This window comes from Siphateles boraxobius, unplaced genomic scaffold (genome assembly GCF_051911475.1).
Source record: "Siphateles boraxobius isolate OS27281-9 unplaced genomic scaffold, OSU_SipBor_1 13, whole genome shotgun sequence".
Taxonomy (NCBI): Eukaryota; Metazoa; Chordata; class Actinopteri; order Cypriniformes; family Leuciscidae; genus Siphateles; species Siphateles boraxobius.
Window position 1 is genome coordinate 6,687,919 of NW_027508733.1, and position 22,797 is coordinate 6,710,715.

A 22,797-nucleotide genomic window follows, 5' to 3' on the forward strand; every position below is an offset into this window, starting at 1 on the left:
TAGATTAACATGGGAGGATTTGAACTTGAAAAACTGAATATACTGACGCCTTTCCGCGGTTAAAACAACATTCCTTCTTATGTTCATTCATATTTATTTGATGCTATAAATGAACTAGAAGGAAGAGATGATCGGTTCACGAGCAGCTTTAACTGAGGCTCTACAGCGATCTGTCACGACACATTAAAGAGCCACAAAACGGTATTTATTGTTTAAATTTCTTTTTAAAAATTAGCTAATTTGAAAGGTGAGTCTTTGTTTAATATGTTTAATATCAAAAGTAACCGAAAAGTAACCTGGTCTGCCCTGTCTGTCAGCGTATTATCAGTCTCCTCTCTGATCCGCGATGTATTTTTCACTGCGTGAGAACATGGTGTGTGCGTGAGAGCGGCGTAGCTTGTCGGACATAGCGACAGTAACTAAGAGGGGCGGGTCTTTGTGAAGGGTCAATTGCTGAGATTTATCTTTGAAAGGTGTGACATTTTGGAACGCAAGACATTTTTTTTCTAACAAACATCAATGTATGATGCACAGACACCAATACACCAAACCAATATACAAAACAAAACAATGCTGGTTAATAATAATAATAATATTAATAACAATAATAATTATTATTATTATTATTATTATAAAAAGGATAAAGTCTGAAGATTCAGAAATAAACCAACACAAACTGCTAAAAGTGAACCACAAATAAGTATCAAAATAAAGATCTGTAAAGCTTATTTGGATGTTACAAAATTATCTTTAATGTGGCAGCTCCTGAAAAAGGGACTTTTTTTGCTGAGTTTACATTGCTAGAATTATAGCAAGTGAAAAGGTTAGGAGAATTATGAGGCACTGATGGGACCAGTATAAACAAAATGTTACTGTTGAATTAATGATTAAATGATACTCACGAATGACAGAAACACTGAAGCTCCTAATGATGCTGATTCTGCTACTGTTGATCTGTAGTTTATATTCTCCAGAGTCTGTGTTTGTGATGTTCATTATGATCAGAGATCCAGTCTGATGATCCAGCTTCAGTCTGTCTCTGAATCTCTCTTTACACTGATCATCTGTACAGATCTTACTCTGATCTCCAGTGATTTCAGCGATGACTATGTAATTAAACAACCACAGAGTGTAATTTGGGTTTCTTGTTACACCAGGATCGAAAAAGACAGATTCTCCCTCCTTCACTTCATCTCGTTCAGCAGCAGAAACACCTGGAACACAAACCAACAGATGCTGGAGCTAATCCATACATTTAAATTATATATGTATATAAAATTTAATTTTGGTTTACTTATGTTTATATGTGGTTTTCTCTTTTCTATCTATCTATCTATCTATCTATCTATCTATCTATCTATCTATCTATCTATCTATCTATCTATCTATCTATCTATACACACACACACACACACACAAAAAATTTACATTACCCAAGAAAGTAAAACATGATTGTAGATATAAAGAGTACAATAACTAAAATAAATAGATTAAAAATAACAATGATACTATTTCTAACAGGCACATACTGTAGGCACCACTGCTACAAAGTCTTACAGGCAAAGAATAAACTTGGTGACCGAGAAGGCACAAGATAAGATAGAAGAGAAGAAGATAGAGGGTTGCGGTCCTTCGATGGATTCAGGTAATCCAATAATTATTATATTATTGCGCTGGCTGCAGGACTAGAGATCCATAACTTTGGCTAGCAATTTAGCGTTGCTCTCTGTCAGCATAGCACATGTCGTTTCCAAGGCTTGTGTGCGCTCATCCTGTGAATTTGCGTGTCTTGAGTGAAGCAATCTTTGATGCGCGATCCGTCACGGTAGATTGAATTTGGACTTTGCCTCGAGTGTCGAAACTGCGGTCATAAAGTCCGCAGAAAAAGCGACCCGGTGTTCCTCCAGAAGGTTAGTAATAGCTGCAATGCTTACCTCTTTACTGTCATCTCCACACACTTCTCAAATCCTTTTTGTTGATTTAGCTGCCATGATTCAATGCCAATATGCATCCAACAATGATATTGTCCACTTGGCAAGATAGAAAGCTGAAGACCATCAAGGTGGAGTAGGCAGAGCAGATGACAACCACGGCAAGGACCCCCAGGGCAGATCTGATGGAAATGGAGACCACCACAGCTAATCAGATGAAACTGTAATACAGAGTACAGAGACGTTAGGGTTGGCCTCAGGGGCCATGACAAAACAGGCAGGAAGTTCAAGGGTGTCTTCCAGGGTCAAAAAAGGGCCGGCAAGGTGATTCAGGTTGACCTCTGTGGTCATCTCAGGGCTGGCAGAAAGTTCATAAACCTCCATGGTCGTGTCAATGCGAACAGGTAGCTCAGGGACAACCTCAGTGGTCGCATCAGGTCAGAAAGGAAACTCATGGTTGGACTTCACAGCCTCGAGAGAAGCTGAAACACAAAATGGCCATCACCGTATCAAGGAGAGCAATTGACAGCAGGACAACCTCTGAGACCCCCAGATTTGATATCAACGCCGTTGAGATGGCAGCTGACTAATGTTAGCGGACAAATGTTAGCGGTCTGTCCGCCGAACTGGAAACCAGCCTCAAATGCCTTGGAAACATCTTGATAGCTTCAGATGTAGTGCAAATGTCACAATCCTCCTCCATGACACTCACCTTGAAAGCAGAGCCGCTCAGCTGAAAAGAAAATGTCTATATAATATTTAACGACAATTCCGAATGCACACAGTTTATTAACAAAAGGCACAAACTCACAAATAATCCAAACCTTGGGCAGGCATTTAGTCCAGACAAGAGTGACATGGGAACATAATCCAAGGCACTCGAGAGACCAGACAGACCAGAAGATCCTAAACAAACCAGAAGATCCTAAACATACACTTGCAGAGACAACAACTGAAAGACTGACTGAAACAGTGGGCTATTTATACATATATGCCAATAAGAAAACAAGGTAACAAGACATACCTGGGAATGTAATAAAGTGGACCAATGAAACAATAGGACTACAAAGTGACTACAACATGCCACAAGAAACAGAAAGTAACACAAAAGTCCTCACACCAGACAGGGGAAAACAGGCTGGGGTCATGACAGATATACAACGTATAATATGTACAGTACATGTATAACATACACAGTATAATGAGAATATATACTACTTCATTATTGTTATTTTCCAGGACACATCTCATTTGTGTTTATGTCATTATTGTGTTTGCTTATGTGCATTTCTTTAATCTTTTTGCATGTGTCAAACTGTTAATTTGAGATTATTGATGTCTTTGTACTTTACTTTGGTTTTCCTTTCTATGCGTGTGTAGTGTCTCGTCAACAGGTGCGGTTGACACCACTGAGAATGTTCATTGGCTACAGCAAGAGGAGCGGGCCTCTGATACAATATTACAAAGCACTTTTTGCTTTGCATCATTGCGACCATTCACATTTAATGCTTATGCTAAAAACAATGAGTTTGGAATAACAAATGCGTTTAAACATGATAATAGAAGGTGATCAGAGATTGAACGATGAGGCGCTGTCATCTCCATCAGAACAAAACGAAACGATAAAACTAATGGATCAGCAACTGAAAGACAAATTAGTTTGTCATTCTGAACAGTGATTCTTTTCTGTTTAATGATGCAGGTAAACAGAAAGCAGTTCTGAATGCACTGTTAGAAAACACAAATAATGTAATTTAAACATATATAACAAACTTTTAAAAATTCATTGAATGACTTACAAACAGTAATGGTAAAGATCGTGCAACTGAGACTTCTGTTGCTGAAGATCTCTAGATGATAAACTCCAGAGTGTGGGTGTGTGATGTTTGTGATGGTCAGAGATCCAGTCTGATGATTCAGCTTCAGTCTGTTTCTGAATCTCTCAGTGCCTTCATTACACTGAACATCTGTACAGATGTCACTGAGATCTCCATTGATTTGAGCGATGCGTGTGCTATTAAAAAAAAATTTAATGTTTTCTTGTTGGTTTGTTTTAACATCAGTGTTTAGAGTGACTGAATCTCCCTCCATCACTGACACTGACACTGCATCTGTATCAACACCAGACGCACCTGGAAAATAAGTGAACAGATCATTTTAAATCACTTTTGGGATAGTGGGACAAAAAAAAAAATACAACAGGAAAGTGCTGTGATAATCTTTATCTAAAGATTGTGGATAGAGAAATATGTCTGGATTCATAATGTAACACATGCAAACAAACAACAGAAGAACATCATTGATTTACCCACATGAGTCTCAATGATAATGCAGCTTAATGAACACCATACAACACATCCTGATTCATTTATAGCGTATGTGCATTCATACAAACAAGTCGATTATACGTTCACTCACCCCTGACAGACATCACCAATTCAAAGGGCAAAATGTTTATTTATTGTCTTTTTCCACCGCTTAAGGACTAACATATTTTCATTGCATTTTTATACATGGAAGGATTTACGAATCTAATTTGAATTTTTTAATATAGGATAGAATAATGCTTTTAAAACAGTCGGATCAAAATCAAAATTACAAAATCGTTCTTAAATCAGTTGAATTTATGTATTGCAGTGTTTAGAATCCCATCTTTTCTATTTGGTCACAATGGGAATTTCAGTTAGGCTAGAAGTTAGGATCTCGTTTAGGACAAAATCCATTCCAGAATAACAGGATGTGAGCGGTGTAATGCAACTGAAGCAAATACAGAAGAACTCATTTTAATCATGAATCCAAAAAGCTTCATGTAAAGTTCAAGGCTTTTTAAGTACTTTGTCGCTCCCTCAAGTAACACACGAGAAAGTTTTTGATTTTACTGACTGATGGTTTACTCAGATTCAGAACATTGATTCCTCATCCACAATTGAAACCACTGACTAATATAGCGTTTCTCAACGGGGGCGGTACCGCCCCCTAGGGGGCGTTTGGACAGAGTTGGGGGGCGGTGTGAACGAGGCAGCAGAGAGGGGGGCGCTCAGGCATAAATGGGGGGCGTTACTCTGTGTTATTCATCACAACTTTTAAGCCTCTGACAACACATACAATGTTCATTTGAATGTAAAATAAAATTATGTTTGTGCAAATTAATGAATTAATATTTAAATATTGCTAGTAGCCCACTCAGACTTGTCCGGCTAGTTACCGTTACCGGCAAATGATCTCCATAGGAACGCCTAAAAACAAATGCCGCAGCGGTCAGAGTGAACGCCGCTGAGGACTGTTACGTTAGATATGGATTTATTCCCTCACCCACGAACATCCAGCTCCCGATGTGCCTACTGTGCCAGCTTCAGTTCAGGTGGCCGAGCTGTTGTCGTCTTGGCCAGTGCCATAGAGAGAAAGAGTTGCGACACTCCCATAGACCGCCATAGGAACTTTGGAATGCGGAAGTAATGCGTGTCGTGGAGCAGCCAATAGTTCCAAACACTGATAGTTCCAGCCATAGACATCATATAGATAGACGCCCTATCGACCGCTACCTATTGGCGAGGACGAGCCATGGGGCCGCCATCTTAAACCGGTCACCCGCTCCGCTCAGTGTAATCTGTTTGGCAGGTGCAATGAGCTGCCAGCGCATTTAATTAATCATATCTCACTGAATACCGAACTGATTTTCACGCAGGTTTTTTTGCTGCAAAGGTCATACATGTAGCTACCATACAGGACACATTGCGCCACAGCGGCCAATAGGGCATCTAGTCTCTATATGATATATATGGTTCCAGCATTGAACCCCATTCATTTTCAGTGTTTCCGAAGTACGCTCGCTGGTAAATTAATGAAATTACTGTATTGTTTTACTTTTAAACACATTAGCCGACCTCTCGTGAATCTAGTCAGTAGTTATATTCTATGTAGCCAGTTTTAGTTCATGTTTATTGGAAGATAATAGGTTAATTGCAGCTATAGCTTACGTGACACTAACGTTAGCTAACTTATGGTAACCTGATGTATATAATATATAATATTATTAATAATAATATTATATATATATACAGGTCCTTCTCAAAAAATTTGCATATTGTGATAAAGTTCATTATATTCCATAATGTAATGATAAAAATTAAACTTTCATATATTTTAGATTCATTGCACACCAACTGAAATATTTCAGGTCTTTTATTGTTTTAATACTGATGATTTTGGCATACAGCTCATGAAAACCCAAAAAATCTCAAAAAATTAGCATATCATGAAAAGGGTCTCTAAACGAGCTATTAACCTAATCATCTGAATCAACTAATTAACTCTAAACACCTGCAAAAGATTCCTGAGGCTTTTAAAAACTCCCAGCCTGTTCCATTACTCAAAACCGCAATCATGGGTAAGACTGACGACCTGACTGCTGTCCAGAAGGCCATCATTGACACCCTCAAGCAAGAGGGTAAGACACAGAAAGAAATTTCTGAACAAATAGGCTGTTCCCAGAGTGCTGTATCAAGGCACCTCAGTGGGAAGTCTGTGGGAAGGAAAAAGTGTGGCAAAAAACGCTGCACAACGAGAAGAGGTGACCGGACCCTGAGGAAGATTGTGGAGAAGGACCGATTCCAGACCTTGGGGGACCTGCGGAAGCAGTGGACTGAGTCTGGAGTAGAAACATCCAGAGCCACCGTGCACAGGCGTGTGCAGGAAATGGGCTACAGGTGCCGCATTCCCCAGGTCAAGCCACTTTTGAACCAGAAACAGCGGCAGAAGCACCTGACCTGGGCTACAGAGAAGCAGCACTGGACTGTTGCTCAGTGGTCCAAAGTACTTTTTTCGGATGAAAGCAAATTTGCATGTCATTCGGAAATCAAGGTGCCAGAGTCTGGAGGAAGACTGGGGAGAAGGAAATGCCAAAATGCCTGAAGTCCAGTGTCAAGTACCCACAGTCAGTGATGGTCTGGGGTGCCATGTCAGCTGCTGGTGTTGGTCCACTGTGTTTTATCAAGGGCAGGGTCAATGCAGCTAGCTATCAGGAGATTTTGGAGCACTTCATGCTTCCATCTGCTGAAAAGCTTTATGGAGATGAAGATTTCATTTTTCAGCACGACCTGGCACCTGCTCACCGTGCCAAAACCACTGGTAAATGGTTTACTGACCATGGTATTACTGTGCTCAATTGGCCTGCCAACTCTCCTGACCTGAACCCCATAGAGAATCTGTGGGATATTGTGAAGAGAAAGTTGAGAGACGCAAGACCCAACACTCTGGATGAGCTTAATGCCGCTATCGAAGCATCCTGGGCCTCCATAACACCTCAGCAGTGCCACAGGCTGATTGCCTCCATGCCACGCCGCATTGAAGCAGTCATTTCTGCAAAAGGATTCCCGACCAAGTATTGAGTGCATAACTGAACATAATTATTTGAAGGTTGACTTTTTTTGTATTAAAAACAGTTTTATTGGTCGGATGAAATATGCTAATTTTTTGAGATAGGAATTTTGGGTTTTCATGAGCTGTATGCCAAAATCATCAGTATTAAAACAATAAATGACCTGAAATATTTCAGTTGGTGTGCAATGAATCTAAAATATATGAAAGTTTAATTTTTATCATTACATTATGGAAAATAATGAACTTTATCACATTATGCTAATTTTTTGAGAAGGACAGGTATATTATATATACATACACACACACACATACTCAATTCATTTATTTAAATGGGTTAGGGTTATGTGTGTATATATGCATATTTGTCGAAATGTGTGTTTGTGTAATAATACATATAGCCCTACAAAAATACGCATGCATTCATATAATTTCTCCGGTTTCATTTTATGAAGTTAATATTTACCGAACATTGCTTCAAATATAGTCGTTGCTTTCAAGTTATGGGAGCAGTCCATTTCCCTCCTAAATCATTCATTTGTACATGCACAGTGTAATTATTTATATTTTATGTTGGTTGGAATTCTGAACAGACCGCCACTGCAGACCTCTTTGCGTGATCACGAAGGTAGGCTAATGGCTGAATCGGAATTTATAAGCAAGATCACGGATCAATAGCCTAATACAGCCCAGTTGTGCGAAAATAAATATCATGAGACGTCCATCATCAGATGAGCCGCTAAAGCCAGTGCTACTATGCGAACATGAACACTAAGCTTTTCCCTCCAAAAAAACCTAGAACTTATCTAAGTAATATACAGTATTTCGTTGTCACCCTGCCTCTCCAAATGCAAAACTCACATTAACTAAATGCAATAATGCAGTAACAGCTGAAAAAGTACTTGGGTGTGTGTTTTATTTTACTGTTCAATAATGTAATCGCTGCTGTCTGTCCCATAGAAGAGCATGACAGCCAGCGTATGTTTTGGAACTATTGGGGCTTACATGAACCACGTGACAGTATCTCGGTACTTTCTATGTTTTTCTTTTTGGATAATAAAAATCTATATTTATGTAAAAAAAATGTTATTTCACTTCCGGGGGGGTATGTTGCGTTAAGAGGATAACGAAGAGGTCAGGGCGGCGTTTGTTCAAAAAAGATGTCAAACAACACCAGACATAAGAACTAAAAACAAAACAAAAAGAAAATTCAAAACAATTGTTCTTGGTATGACTCGAAGTAATAAACAAAAAAGAAAAAGAAAAAACAAACTTCGCTCAAAGGAAACAGACACACCTCATTAAGTGCTAACATCAACATCAACAACTGTTCCATTTAAGTTTCACATTCGTATAGCTTCGCTTGTGTAGGCTACTAGTTGCGTTTGCGAGTATATATATATATATATATATATATATATATATATATATATATATATATATATATATATATATTGTTTTATGAAAAATAAAACCAAAAGCTGAAGTGTGTGCATCAGTGTATTCACAAACACACACAAAACACTAAACTCTCTGAGACAGACAGTGATCAACCTCATTATTTTGTCTCTATACATAAAGATACATTTGCATAAATGAGCAAACAAAATCGCTTGATTTTGTAAAAGGGAATAATTATATTTATTTATAAAGAAGGCTACAGCACTTGTCTAAAATTTTAATAAAATGCTTTAGTTTAAAAATAGCATAAATAAGCATTTTGATGAAAGCAAAGGTCTATGTTTAACAAAAATTTAATTAAATTATGTTTGTAAAATCTCAATAGAATTGAGTTATTTGAATGGATTGTTAGTCATCGTTTAATTTTTTTGTTATCTTCATTTAAAAAAAAACATTTGTACTTATAATTTTTTTTTTTTAAAACACTTGAACTTGATAACTTGAAAACAACTGCCTAAAATGACAGAAATCATATTTGGGGTAAAAATATTAGAAATGTATTTTGCTTGTTTAGTTTTGCTCGCATCCCAAGAGAGGGCGCTGTTTATCGAATTGCAGGGTGGGGTGCTGCTGCCTTGGCAGACAGTAACCTATATAAATGGCTGAGGGGAAATAATGCTAAATACGGAACAGTTCGTCAGTGGTCGTGGGTCATGACATCATATTGCTCAGAAAATCCAAACTTTGATTATTGATAGTGTTTAGAATTTTTGAGGATAAAAAAAGGATTGAATGGATTTATATCATTGTATGGTGGTTGTGTCCACACGCTGGGAATGCACATTTATATGGAAACACCATATAAAAGTAAATTTTGTAACCAACGACCCTACTGTTTCTCATATGGAAAAAATAATCTGAAAATGAAAGAATCTATTTTACAGAATCATGAAGTTACATAGGAATTATAAATAAGTTATCAGTGATACGCATTATTTCGTAGCCTATTGCACAGAATGAGACAAGGGTTTCTAGTGCTCTACTGAGGTATATATAAGGGAAAAAGGATTAACAGAGAGGCACACTTGCCTAGCCTGGGGTGCGTTTCCCAAAGCAAACTATGGTCGCAAGTTCGGTCGTTACCAATACATGGATTTCTCGGCGACGTCATCACTGCTTGCGCACGCAGCCAGGGGGCAAAAGACCCGCGGTCTTCGTACCGGAGTAAAGGGTTTCTGATGCAGATACATTTTGATAGACGTGCATTTGCAGTTAGCCGTAAGGATGTAACCAAGGCCCTTATGGACATACACCCAGGCATCATAAGGCTTGGCTTTAATGCCTTGCCTTTGACTAGGGAGCACATCTGACCTCAACACGCAAAAATCCGGTGCAGCATCAACGTATTTTTGACACATGACCACATAGCACGTAGCTGCTAGTTGTATGCATCAAGGGATTTGTACGCTCTAATCATTTCTCTTGTATACAAACTTGGTGTCTGAATTAGACAATTATATATATATATATATATATATATATATATATATATATATATATATATATATATATATATATATATCAGGCCATACAATTGCTGGCCACTTCTTGTCATCCACAATCCAAAGATCGTCAGGTTGCGTAGGGATCCGGCAAGATCTCACCGTTGCTCAGAGTAAGTTTTTTAATATAATCGCCACGGTCGGAGGTACTAAAGGCTTCCCACATAATCCATCGTCAAATCTTTGATTTACAGTAAAGTAACGTTATATGTGTGCAGTCATGTTGCAGGTCGTAAAGTAACGTAAACAAGGTTAACTTATATAAAAGCAAATTCGGCCTCTATGGCTATTACATTACTAACTTAGTCTAACATGATAATTCATACATGCATCACAGTATTTTCCGGATTTTGATTCGTAAACAGTTGGACGTTTTATATAATGTTATATTAATATGGAACACAAACAAACAGATCCAACTCTGAAATTGCAGTTTATTATTGAGTCAACAAGAAATTACAAACAATGCGTACTAATCTACGTTAATTACAATGTTCTTTTATAGAACTCGGCATAACAGATAGCGGGTTTTTGCCCCCTGGATGCGCGCGCATCTGGTATTGTTTGTATACAAGAAACCCGTGTATAGAGTTCAATGAAAATTGCGATCATAGTTGGCCAACGATGCTTTTGGGAAACACAACGCACCCCTGGGTCTGGGGAAGCTTCCTTCACATCCCATTTCCAAAGGGGCGTCGCCAACGGACGTCGCTCAAATGGCTCTAGGGGCAATTGGATGGACTTGGGAAATGGGCTTGAATGGGCTCTTGGCCAGACTGACTTGTAGAGCAAATCTAAAATTGCCGGAAGTAATTTCGTCTGGTGTCAACCAGGCTAACACTTGACAGGTCTGCATAACTAAACCAGCCCAATTGCTAATCAAACGAAGTAGCACAAACCCGGCCAAAACTAGCCCAATCGCGTTTCGGGGAGTGTGGGTCAAATAATTAAGCTGTAAGTGGAACAGACACCGCGAAATCAGAGCAGTGTAATATTCATGCATGCCCATGTTTATGCGCAATGAAACATACATTTTTTAGTTATCTCACTTCACGCGACGAAGCTACAACCAGGTACAATTACAATTAGTTTCCTGAACGAGCATGTCCCCACTTAACACGGTTGGTCGGTTAACGGTTGGCTTGCGGCTGATTTCAGCAGGGAAATGTCTAAAACAAAATGGTCATTCGTTTTTATTGTTTTGGTAAAAAGAGAGTGTAACAAATAAATATCTTACCTGGTTTGAGGATGAGGAGTAATAACGATATAATGTAGAACTCCTCTATTTTCATGTTTTCTCTGAAAAGCGCTCTGGCTCTACAACATGTCCACTTCTTCTTCTAGTGAAGTGGATGAATGGACAGAACACGCTCCGTGCTGAAGCACTTATTGTTTACACAGAAAGACGAAGCCAAACCTTTATTTCCATCATGACATTGCTTGGAATCTTGACGATCCAGTCCAGTGCCTCTCAGCCACATTTAGCCTACTTACTGTTGCTACAAATGCACTGATAGACATAAAGCTCTACTGGGGGAGGCCAACCATTGTTTGTTTTTCCGAGATAGCAACAGTAACTAAGGGGGACGGGGCTTACTGATAGGTTAATTAAATATAAATTTCATATCCGAAAGTATGATTCATTGTTATCATACACAATAAAAGACAGTATACAGAACACAAAAAAGTGTTTATTTTAAATGATATTATTATTATTCAATTTAGCGCTACATTTTAATATGTGAATTTTATTATCAATAAAATAACAAACTACACATTTAGCTTTGTCACGTCAGGATTTTATTTGTGGTTGTTGATTTTTTTTAATAATCAGAATATTTACGTTAAGAAATTTGCTTGGAATCAAAGCAGTTGAGTATGAGAGATATATTTGACCTCTGACTTGTGATTCTCATTTAACTGTTTTCATACATTTGATGTATTCATTAAACTGTGAAGCGTTTTTGTTTCAAGACTGTGAGGTTTTATTAGCCTATATAGGACAGGAAGAAGCCATTCAGCTACGATCTAAACACAGATGCACTGAATGCCAGTCACTCACACACAAGATGTTTTTGCCCACAGAACAGGACAAACTACAAAAATCAAACTACATCAGTTTTCTCAAATATGAGTATCATTTTAACCCTTCGTGCATACGATAGCCCAAAAAAATGCTAAATCATTAGTCCATGCATTTATTACATCTCTCCTTGACTATTGTAATGCCATTTTTCTGGACTACTGGCACGTTATATTTCCCACTTGCAATGTGCTCAAAGTTCATGAGATTATTAACTTTGACTAAACAATCTACTCATGTCACTCAAATCTATTTAACCTTCATTGATTTACTGCGTGATTGATGTTATTGTTGTTTATTGTGAAGCTTCCTTAAGCTCGGGAAAGCCGCTATATAAATGAAACATTTTTGATCATGATAACTGCAGATGTGAGCAGAGCAATAAACTGCAATATCTGTAATGTAAGGCGCCTAATACAGTGCTACAGGGAGACAGAGGGACAGCTGATCATCTTTGCTGTGTCAAACCACGTGTAAGCAAGTGCCTAGGTGGAAGAGTTGAGGAACATCTCACAGCAAGAACTGGCAAATCTGCTGCAGTCCGTTAAGATAAGCACTTAGAGCCGCTTCACACACATACTTACTGCTACTTTGATATTGACCCCTGCACTGTTCAAGGACTGGTTTCTCTTCGTCAGATGTCAGTGAATAAGTGGTTAGTTTATGTCTCAATTGTTGAATTTTCATGATCAGAATATTTACGTAAAGACATTTGCTGCAAAGCATTTGATTATGAGAGATATATTTGACCTCCAACTTGTGATGCTCATTTAACTGTTTTCATACATCGGTTTTGATGGATTCATCAAACTGTGAAGCGTTTTTGTCTCAAGACTGTGAGGTTTTATAATATAGGACAGGAGGAAGCCCTTCACATACGATCTAAACACAGATGCACTGAATGCCAGTCACTCACACCCAAGATGTTTTTGCCCACAGAACAGGACAAACCACTTTCTGAAGAAAATCAACCACCGCTGGTTTCAGTTTGAGTTAAAGCTGAACTGCTAGTGCCACACCTCAGTATAATGTGAGGCGCCATGGTTTTAATTCTACCCCCCTCCCCCACCCATACAAAACATGTAAGAATTGAATTTTTACAAATGTTTTATAATCAATTTAATATTAGGAAGATTTAGCACTTTTCCATTTTCATATATTGATCAAAATAAAGAAAGTATTCACACAGTAAGAACAGTAAAAGTTTTAGTAAGAAACATAAGAACATTTATAGCATATGTAACTATACATAAAATGTTCATTGTGGATGTGTGTGCGTGTGAGAAGGAGGGTCTTCAAACTCTGTCGGGGGAGGATTCACACACCAGTTCTACTGTGGTTGTTAATCAGTTTGAGTGTTTCTGGTGTATAGTCTTATTAGGTCAGACTTTTCACTGAACTGGTGAAAGAAATGTTTCACATGCTTGTTTTGTTCTGTTTGTGCTGGTGGCGTCTGACTGGTAAGTTATGAATATACTGCTATATATTGTTATATATAGTTTAAAATTTAACATTAAAATCTTCTCCAGGTGTGTTATGTGTTGAGACGGTGTCAGTGATGGAGGGAGATTCTGTCCTTCTACACAATGATGTTACTGAAATACATGAAGACGATGACATGGTGTGGATATTTGGAGCTGAAAAGACTTTCATAGCTAAAATGAACAAAAGGAAGCAAATCTTCTCCACATTTAATGGTCCTGATGGGAGATTCAGAGACAGACTGAAGCTGGATCATCAAACTGGATCCCTGACCATCGCAAACACCAGAACTGAACATGTTGGATATTATCAACTACTGATAAGTGGAGCGAAACGATCATCAAAAACATTCAGAGTTTCTGTCTATGGTGAGTAGAGACATCATTTGTCCTGCCCTTCACAATCTTATTTGATTAAGTTCTTACAAAATTATTAAACATTTTCATATTTATTTCTGTTCTCTCATGTTTTCCAGCTCGTCTGAACAATCCCATCAGCAACCAGACTCAACCTCTCAACATCACTCACACATGTGCAGGTACATTAGCAGTGATCACACAGATATTATGTTGATTTTACCAAGACCGATAACTTTTAAGATTCTAAGAACAGAATGCAGTTTATCTGTATGAAGGAAACATTAAATAATTCATCCAAAAATAACAATTCAGAGGTGATTTATAGTGTCAAGCCCAAAAAGGACAAATAATTACCATACAATTATCATTAAAGTAGTCCATGATGTTCAACTCTTATTCATGCTAGTGCACATTCAAACATGGCACCTTAAAACACTTTAAACCTATAGGTTTTGATGATGTCACACATAATTGGCCCTAATGTGACCCTGGATCACAAAACCAGTCCCAAGTCGCACGGGTATATTTGTGGTAATAGCCAACAATACATGGTTTGGGTTAAAATTATAGATTTTTCTTTTATGCCAAAAATCATTAGGAAATTAAGTAAAGATCATGTTCCACGAAGATTTTTTGTACATTTCCTACCGTAAAGATATAAAACATTTATTTTTGTGAGTGAATGCAGCACAGTCGTGAACAGAAATGCACGACTTTAAAGGAGATTTTCTCAATATTTAGATTTTTTTCCACCCTCAGATTCCAGATTTTCAATAGTTTTATCTCGGTCAAAAATGGTTTTGTGGTCCAGGGTCACATATCAGATCCAACTGCTCATTTAAGTAAAACAGTGTTCCCTTTCGAGAGGTCTCTCCTATTGCGTAAGTAGCTTACGCTATGGGAAAACTCCTTTTCTCGAGAATATTGAAGTCTTTATGTAAAACGCATTGCAGCTGCACAGCTGACAGCAATGAACGAAGGAAGCTCGATCATTGGCTGTGCTGCGGCAACTTGCTCGAACCAATGACGGGGCGACTCTGAATGCGCGACCAATGAGCGCGCTTCGCGCCCGCGCGTGTCAGAGCCCGCCAAGATGGGCGTGGCCAAGAGCTATTTATTGGGCGCCCCGTCATGAGAGTTCTTTAGATTTAATCTCCTTCAGCGAACACCTTCTTCGCTGGATCCTCCGGATTATTGAAGCCTTCGCCGCCGTTGAAAAGCATACCAGCGGGATTGCTACGAGGACGTCGGCACTTTCAGCCGCCTTCGAACGCCATCCTACTGAGCCATCCGGCGTGCCACACACGCAAGTATCTTTACATCTGTTCGCCCCGCGACACTTGTAAAAGAGCAATTTTCTGAGGCGTTGTTTCAAATGCCTTCCTGCGCGTCGTGCAGAGACCTTCTCCCGGACGGGGATCGTCACATCATCTGCGCTTGCTGCCTGGGCCGGGACCACGCAGAAGCTGCTTTGACCAAGGGCGGATGCCCAGAATGTGATGACCTGGGTCTCTCCGCACTGCGGGCTCGCCTCGCCGCTTTCGCCGTGAGCGAGCCCATCGCCGCCACCCCTCTGTTCGAGCCGCGCACTAAGAAAAAACGCCGCTCACAGAGGCTTCCTTAACCGGAGCTCAGTGACGTCACGCCGAGCCAGTCTCCGCGTGCTTCACCGCCGCTCTTGCCTTCCCCACCGCCGGTTCAGTTCACCCAGCCGGACCCACACCCCTCTAGCAGAGCGGTGGGCCTTGTGACTTTCGGCGCGTCCGAGGACGATGGGGGAATGGATGACAGCTTGTCCATCGACGCTGCATCGGACGACTGGCCGGGCTCCACTCTTGACCCCGCCCCGTCGACGCTAGCTAGCACGAGCGGGGGCTCCACCATGGATACGGAGATTATCCGCGTCCTCTCGAAGGCCGTAGAGGACCTCGGGCTCGATTGGTCTTCTCCCGAAGAACCAACCCGAAGCCGACTGGATGAGTGGTTTCTGCAGGGGCGCCAGCAGGCCCCTCGGCAAAGGCCTTCTCCCTTCTTCCCGGAAGTTCATGACGAACTCACCAAGTCATGGAAAGCCCCCCATTCTGCGCGTCTGAAGCCTTCTTTTTCTTCGTCGCTCTCCTCTGTGGACGGCGCGAAGGAAAGAGGCTACGAGGGAACGCCGCCCCTCGAGGAGGCCGTGGCCAATCATTTCTGCCCGCCCTCCACCACCGGATGGAAAAAAGCTTCCCACCCCTCGAAGCCCTGCCGCACTACTTCTGTTCTCGCCGGTCGCGCCTACGCCGCCGCCGGCCAAGCTGCATCAGCGCTTCACTCAATGGCGGTACTTCAAGTGTTCCAAGCTAAGCTTCTCCGCTCTATGGACGAGTCTGGCCCCGAACCCGAAGCCTTTAAGGACCTACACAGCGCAACTGATATAGCTCTGCGAGCCACAAAGGCCACCGCCCAGTCTATTGGCCGCGCCATGGCTAATTTGACTGTTCTCGAGCGCCATCTGTGGCTGACTCTGACGGAGATGAAGGACGCGGATAAGGCGCCGTTTCTCGACGCGCCTATCTCCACCAGCGGGCTGTTTGGACCGGCAGTTAAAGGTTTCGCCGAACGCTTCACTGAGGCCCAGAACGCTTCACAAGCTATGCGCCATTTCCTGCCCAAGCGCTCCAGCTCATCGCAGAGCAGACAGAGACCGCCACAGCCGCAGCGGGCTAGAACAGCTCCCACCGCCTCTCAGCCCACGCCTCAGGCTGACGCTCGACGCCGCTCGCGCTCCCACAACCGCAAGCCGCCTCCTGAGCGACGGGGTCGTCGGCCCAAGATTGTGCTGAACCCTGAGCCTCGAAAGCCGTCCTAGCCACAGGAATGAGAAGAGAGAAATATGTCTCGCAAAAGCCGGACCACTCTCTCTGCAAAAGCTCAAACATTACCCAGTCCCCTTACAGGCGGCTGGAAATGTCCATACAGCAGTCAATGGGCCAGTCACAGAGCTCGCTCACCTGCAAACAAACGCCGTTTTTACGGCGACGCACAGAAAACACAAAAAGAGTCTTTTTCTGCCTGTGTCACTAAGGGTTCACATGTCCACAAAGTGTGCATTCCCAGATACTGTCAAAACAGTGCCAAATTCATTCCCAGCTCAGGCTGCGCGCCCCATGAATGTAGATCACGTGCCTACGGTCATGTACGCACCACTACACACAATTACAGTTCACACAGTTATGAATTCATCCCCAGTAAAAGCGGGAAACATTATAAAAGTGACGCGTGTACCTACCACTATTTATGCACCCCCACTTATAAACACTGTCCTTACAGTGTCAAACACAACCCCAGCTCAGGCTTCGAGTTTTACAGACACAGCGCGCGCTGTTGTAAGCACACACGCGCCCATTCACTCAGCTGCTCAGCGCGCGCCCGCGCCTTTGAGAGCTACGAGCTCAGGCGATTTGCTGGCCGGGTCCCTACGTCACAGCGGCCCGCCCCTAGCCTGTATTCAGCCCATATCTGTACACGCAGCGGCATGGGAAAACATTCCAGATATGCCGAAATGGGTATTGAATATAGTAAAGCACGGATACTCGCTCCAGTTCGCTCGCAGACCACCACGTTTTACGACTGTGGTCGAGACGAAAGTGAGAAAGGAGTGTTCACATGTTCTACGCACCGAGGTGCGCAAACTAATAGAAAAGGGCGCTGTGGAAACTGTTCCCCCCTCTATGAGCGAGGCAGGTTTTTACAGCCGCTATTTTCTCGTCCCGAAAAAGGATGGCGGTCTCCGCCCCATCCTAGATCTCAGACACCTGAACAAAGCACTAATGATTCGCTCGTTCAGAATGTTAACAACCAAGCATATCCTCGCGCAAGTACGCCCAGGAGATTGGTTTCTCTCAGTGGATCTGAAAGATGCTTACTTTCACATTCCAATAGCGCCTCATCACAGGCCGTTTCTGAGATTCGCTTTCGAAGGACAGTCTTACCAGTACACAGTACTTCCGTTCGGCCTGTCCCTGGCTCCCCGTACATTCACGAAATGTATGGACGCAGCACTTTCCCCCTTGAGACGAAGGGGAGTGCGAATACTGAATTATCTCGACGATTGGCTGGTCCTAGCATAATCAGAGAGTCAGTTAATAACACACAGATCTTGGATTATCAGCCATTTAGAATGTCTGGGTCTGAAAATCAATTTTGCAAAAAGCATACTATCTCCCAGCCAGAGGATTTCTTTCCTGGGAATAGTTCTAGACTCGATGCAAATGACAGCGCGTCTCTCATCAGAGCGCGCGCTCACCATCCGGCGCCTTGCAACATCATTCAGGGCGGGCGCGCGTGCCCCCGTCAAGCGGTTTCAGAGGATGCTCGGTCTCATGGCCTCAGCATCGGCCGTACTCCAGCTAGGATTGTTGCATATGCGCCCTCTCCAACTCTGGCTCAAGAGCCGCGTCCCTACTCACGCGTGGCGTTCGGGCCACCTTTTAATCAGAGCGAACCACGGCTGTATAAAAGCCCTGACGCACTGGAAAGCCGCCGACTGGTACAGTCAGGCGTGAGCCTGGGTGTGAACACAAGGAGAAAGAGGATCACAACAGATGCCTCCAAAATAGGTTGGGGGGCCCTTTACGAGGGCAGGCCTGTCTCCGGCTTTTGGTCAGACCCGGAGAAGCGCCTACACATAAACTGTCTGGAGATGAAAGCGGTCGCTTTGGCTCTCAGAGCCCTGCTTCCACATCTAAAAAACGAACACGTCCTGGTCCGAACGGACAACATGACGGTAGTGTCGTACATAAATCGCCAGGGTGGACTCAGGTCGAGCTCCATGCATTCAATGGCCGGGAGACTCATTTTATGGTCCCAGCACAACTTGCGCTCGCTGAGAGCAGCGGATGTGCCAGGCGCCCTGAACCAGGGGGCAGACATGCTATCCAGAGACAAGATTCTCCCAGGAGAATGGGCTCTCAACCCGCTGACGATTCAGTGGTTATGGAAAACCTTTGGCAAAGCGGAGATCGACCTCTTCGCCTCCAAGGAGAACGCGCACTGCTCTCTTTTCTTCACGAAGAGCACGGACGCGCTCGCCCAGAGCTGGCCGAGCCGCCCCTTATAGGCCTTTCCCTCGATCGCGATGCTGCCACAGGTCATCAGTCGGGTCAGAGAAGAGAAAAACGCAGTGCTTCTGATAGCCCCACTCTGGAAGAACCAAACATGGTTTCCAGATCTGATGCAAATGCAATCTGCACCACGGCCGATTCCACTGAGGCCAGACCTCCTCAGTCAGGCCAGCGGGATGATATTTCATCCCCGCCCCGATCTGTGGGCCCTTCATGCATGGCCCCTCAACGGGTTCCCAGGAACCTCACGAGCGGCGCGCTAAAAACCATCGCTGAGGCGCGGGCGCCCTCCACGAGACGCTTATATGCCCAGAAATGGAAAGAGTTCAGTGACTGGTGTAACGCCGAGGGCCTGAACCCTGAGACATGCGAGATTACGAACGTACTCGCTTTTCTACAAGGGCTTCTGGAGGCGGGCCGCACCCCCTCCACGCTCAAAGTATATGTGGCGGCCATCACAGCGTCACACAACCCTGTAATGGAACGTCCATTGGGAGGAAACGACCTAATTATTAGTTTCCTAAGGGGCGCTAGGAGGATGAACCCTTCACGCCCCCCCTCAGTGCCGATCTGGGACCTAGCTACTGTCCTAGACGCTCTTAAAGGGCCCCCGTTCGAACCAATCCGAACCGTGCACCTTAAACAGCTCTCACTCAAGACTTCACTCTTGCTGGCACTAGCCTCGGTCAAGAGAGTGGGCGACCAGCACGCGCTTTCGACAAGCGCTGCCTGCCTAGAATTCGGACCTAACAACTGCAGGGTCGTCCTTAGACCGAAACATGGGTATATTCCTAAAGTGCTCACCACTCCCTTCAGAGCACAGGTTATCTCCCTAACTGCGCTATCGTCTCCAGCAGACGAACACAACGCTAATCTACTCTGTCCCGTTAGGGCTCTGAGAATGTATTTGGAGCGTTCTGCCCTATTCAGACAGACAGAACAACTGTTTGTATGCTTTAGCGGCCGTACGAAAGGTTCCGCTGTTTCAAAGCAGAGAATCTCTCACTGGATAGTTGAGGCTATAGCGCTGGCTTATGAAGCTAAGGGACTTCAATGCCCCTGGGGAGTCAAAGCACACTCCACCAGGAGTGTGGCTTCTTCCTGGGCTTGGTCGAGCGGGATACCGATCGAGGATATTTGTGCGGCGGCAGGCTGGGCCTCACCGTCCACATTTATCAGGTTCTACAACCTACAGGTCCCGACATTGCATTCCAATGTACTATCAGCATGATACAAGTTGAACTACGAGTTCGTATCTAGATTATGTATGTGCTTGTGTCACACTGAGCGCCTTCTAGCCGCTCTGTATTTTTCCCACATATAAAGCTCGCCTCTGCCGGCTAGTTGGATGATAACTTTGCTTTTCAGCTCAGGCACCTGCCTCTGGCTATCATAAGGCGAAGTTCAGCACGCACGGCAATTTGCATGGTGTTCCCATAGCGTAAGCTACTTACGCAATAGGAGAGACCTCTCGAAAGGGAACGACTCGGTTACTAACGTAACCTCGGTTCCCTGAGAGGAGGGAACGAGTATTGCGTAAGCTGCCGTGCTTGTGCTTGGTTAGTTCGCTTCAGTCGTTTTAACCTAAAGAACTCTCATGACGGGGCGCCCAATAAATAGCTCTTGGCCACGCCCATCTTGGCGGGCTCTGACACGCGCGGGCGCGAAGCGCGCTCATTGGTCGCGCATTCAGAGTCGCCCCGTCATTGGTTCGAGCAAGTTGCCGCAGCACAGCCAATGATCGAGCTTCCTTCGTTCATTGCTGTCAGCTGTGCAGCTGCAATGCGTTTTACATAAAGACTTCAATATTCTCGAGAAAAGGAGTTTTCCCATAGCGTAAGCTACTTACGCAATACTCGTTCCCTCCTCTCAGGGAATCGAGGTTACGTTAGTAACCGAGTCGTTTTTTCTTACCTTTAATACGAGATTTGTGAGTTGTATCACACCATTTATCAGTGAACAATGACTTAATTTACAATCTGTTTCTCATACAAAGTTATCATTTGACCAAGATGTCTTAGAATAACCTGTACAAGTGAACTACTTTTATGGGACCTTTTTGTCCAGTTATACCATTCACTTTCAGATTTAGAAAGAGCTCACAAATCTATTTGATAATTTCTCATTGTTTTTTATTTATATTTACATTTTTCAGAAGTCCATGTCCATTGCTGCAATACCACTGAAGCTGTGATCCGATTGGTCATCTCTGCTCTAGTGGGCGTGGCTACTGTTGCCATACTGGTTTATGACATCAGATCTACAAGAGGTTAAAAGAAGAAAAAAACATGATATATCTGGGAGTTTGAATCTGTAAAAATGAAAATAAATGCAAGGATTTAAATTTAAATTCAGTTATAAAAAACAAGATTTAGATGTGTGGGTGCAGTAAAAGTTCTTTTGATTTTTGTATTGAAAAATAACCCACACTATTTGAGGAAAGACATATAATGGGCATTAAAAAGATAATATGGTCTAAATATACCATGTAAATGTATATGTAATTAAAAATTTTGTAAAAATGGTCATTACTTATTTTTCAATACAGTTTGGGCCTGGTGGTCAAAATGATGAATGTTCTTTAATATTTTATTTCTCAATGCAATCCATTTGAAAGTTTTTATGTTTTTGTTTTGTTTTTGTCAATTACACTTTTATTTTTTCATTTATGTTACATCGCTTTGCACTTTTAATTGTATAGAGTAACACTGCAAATGCTTTGGAAATACAAATATTTATCCAATAAAGCAACTTAAAAGGTTAGAACAAATTCATGTGCGTATGTTGTGAATTTGGCGAGAAAATTTTCTTCGCATGAAAGACCCACAACTGGCAGATCAAAGTGCTACAACATTTCTGAATTTTAACTGTGACAAGATGATTGGCAGGGCCGTTTACCGTGACAGGATGTATGTAACTAACAAAAAGAGCTGTCCGTTAAAGCTTGTAAGAACTGATTTTCCTGCTAAGACAAAAGCTGAGATAAAACACACCCTGGACGGAAGATCTCGAAGACAGAGCACAGGACATTGTCTTGTCCGCACTTTTCTCATTCTCCCCTCTCCTTCCTCAAGTCACCAAAAGTTCACTAAGATTGTCAGATTATCACATAATGATGTATCTTGTGAATCTATTGTTTTTCCCGTTTCATGTTTGGCATCATTTTAAATGTCTCAGTGCGATTGGTAAAATGGTCTTAATTTCATTGCATTTATTGGTATTATGAGAAAGATTTAAAACTTAGGAAAATTCTGTTCTCCTCTTTGGGTGTTGAAGATGGCGCTGCTGTGAATAAGGTTTGTAGTGGTCAGATGTCTTCTTTGGTGGCTTCGGGTTCCTTATCTACAGTCCCTGGTGTAGTCAGTGGTAACAGTCTTCACAGTACACAATCCAAGAACAAAAGAAATAAGTTTTTGTTTTGTAATTTTCATAGAAAATAATGCATTCTGGGTAATATTTGTCATTTTTGTGAAAATGTTTTGTCATTTTACTTTCAGCCAA

The 22,797-nt window shown here is 42.2% G+C and overlaps 2 protein-coding genes across 2 annotated transcripts in view; both read left to right on the top strand.

The window, feature by feature from the left end:
- LOC143735322 (ladderlectin-like) overlaps positions 1-22,797 on the top strand; it is a 242,472-nt gene that overhangs the window by 95,995 nt on the left and 123,680 nt on the right. The window lies entirely within an intron of this gene.
- On the top strand, positions 13,695-22,066 carry LOC143735319 (uncharacterized). Its single transcript, XM_077225473.1, has 4 exons — positions 13,695-13,813; positions 13,883-14,203; positions 14,311-14,373; positions 21,452-22,066. Exons 1-4 carry the CDS (start codon positions 13,765-13,767, stop codon positions 21,568-21,570), a joined length of 552 nt encoding a protein of 183 aa, XP_077081588.1. The 5' UTR covers positions 13,695-13,764; the 3' UTR covers positions 21,571-22,066.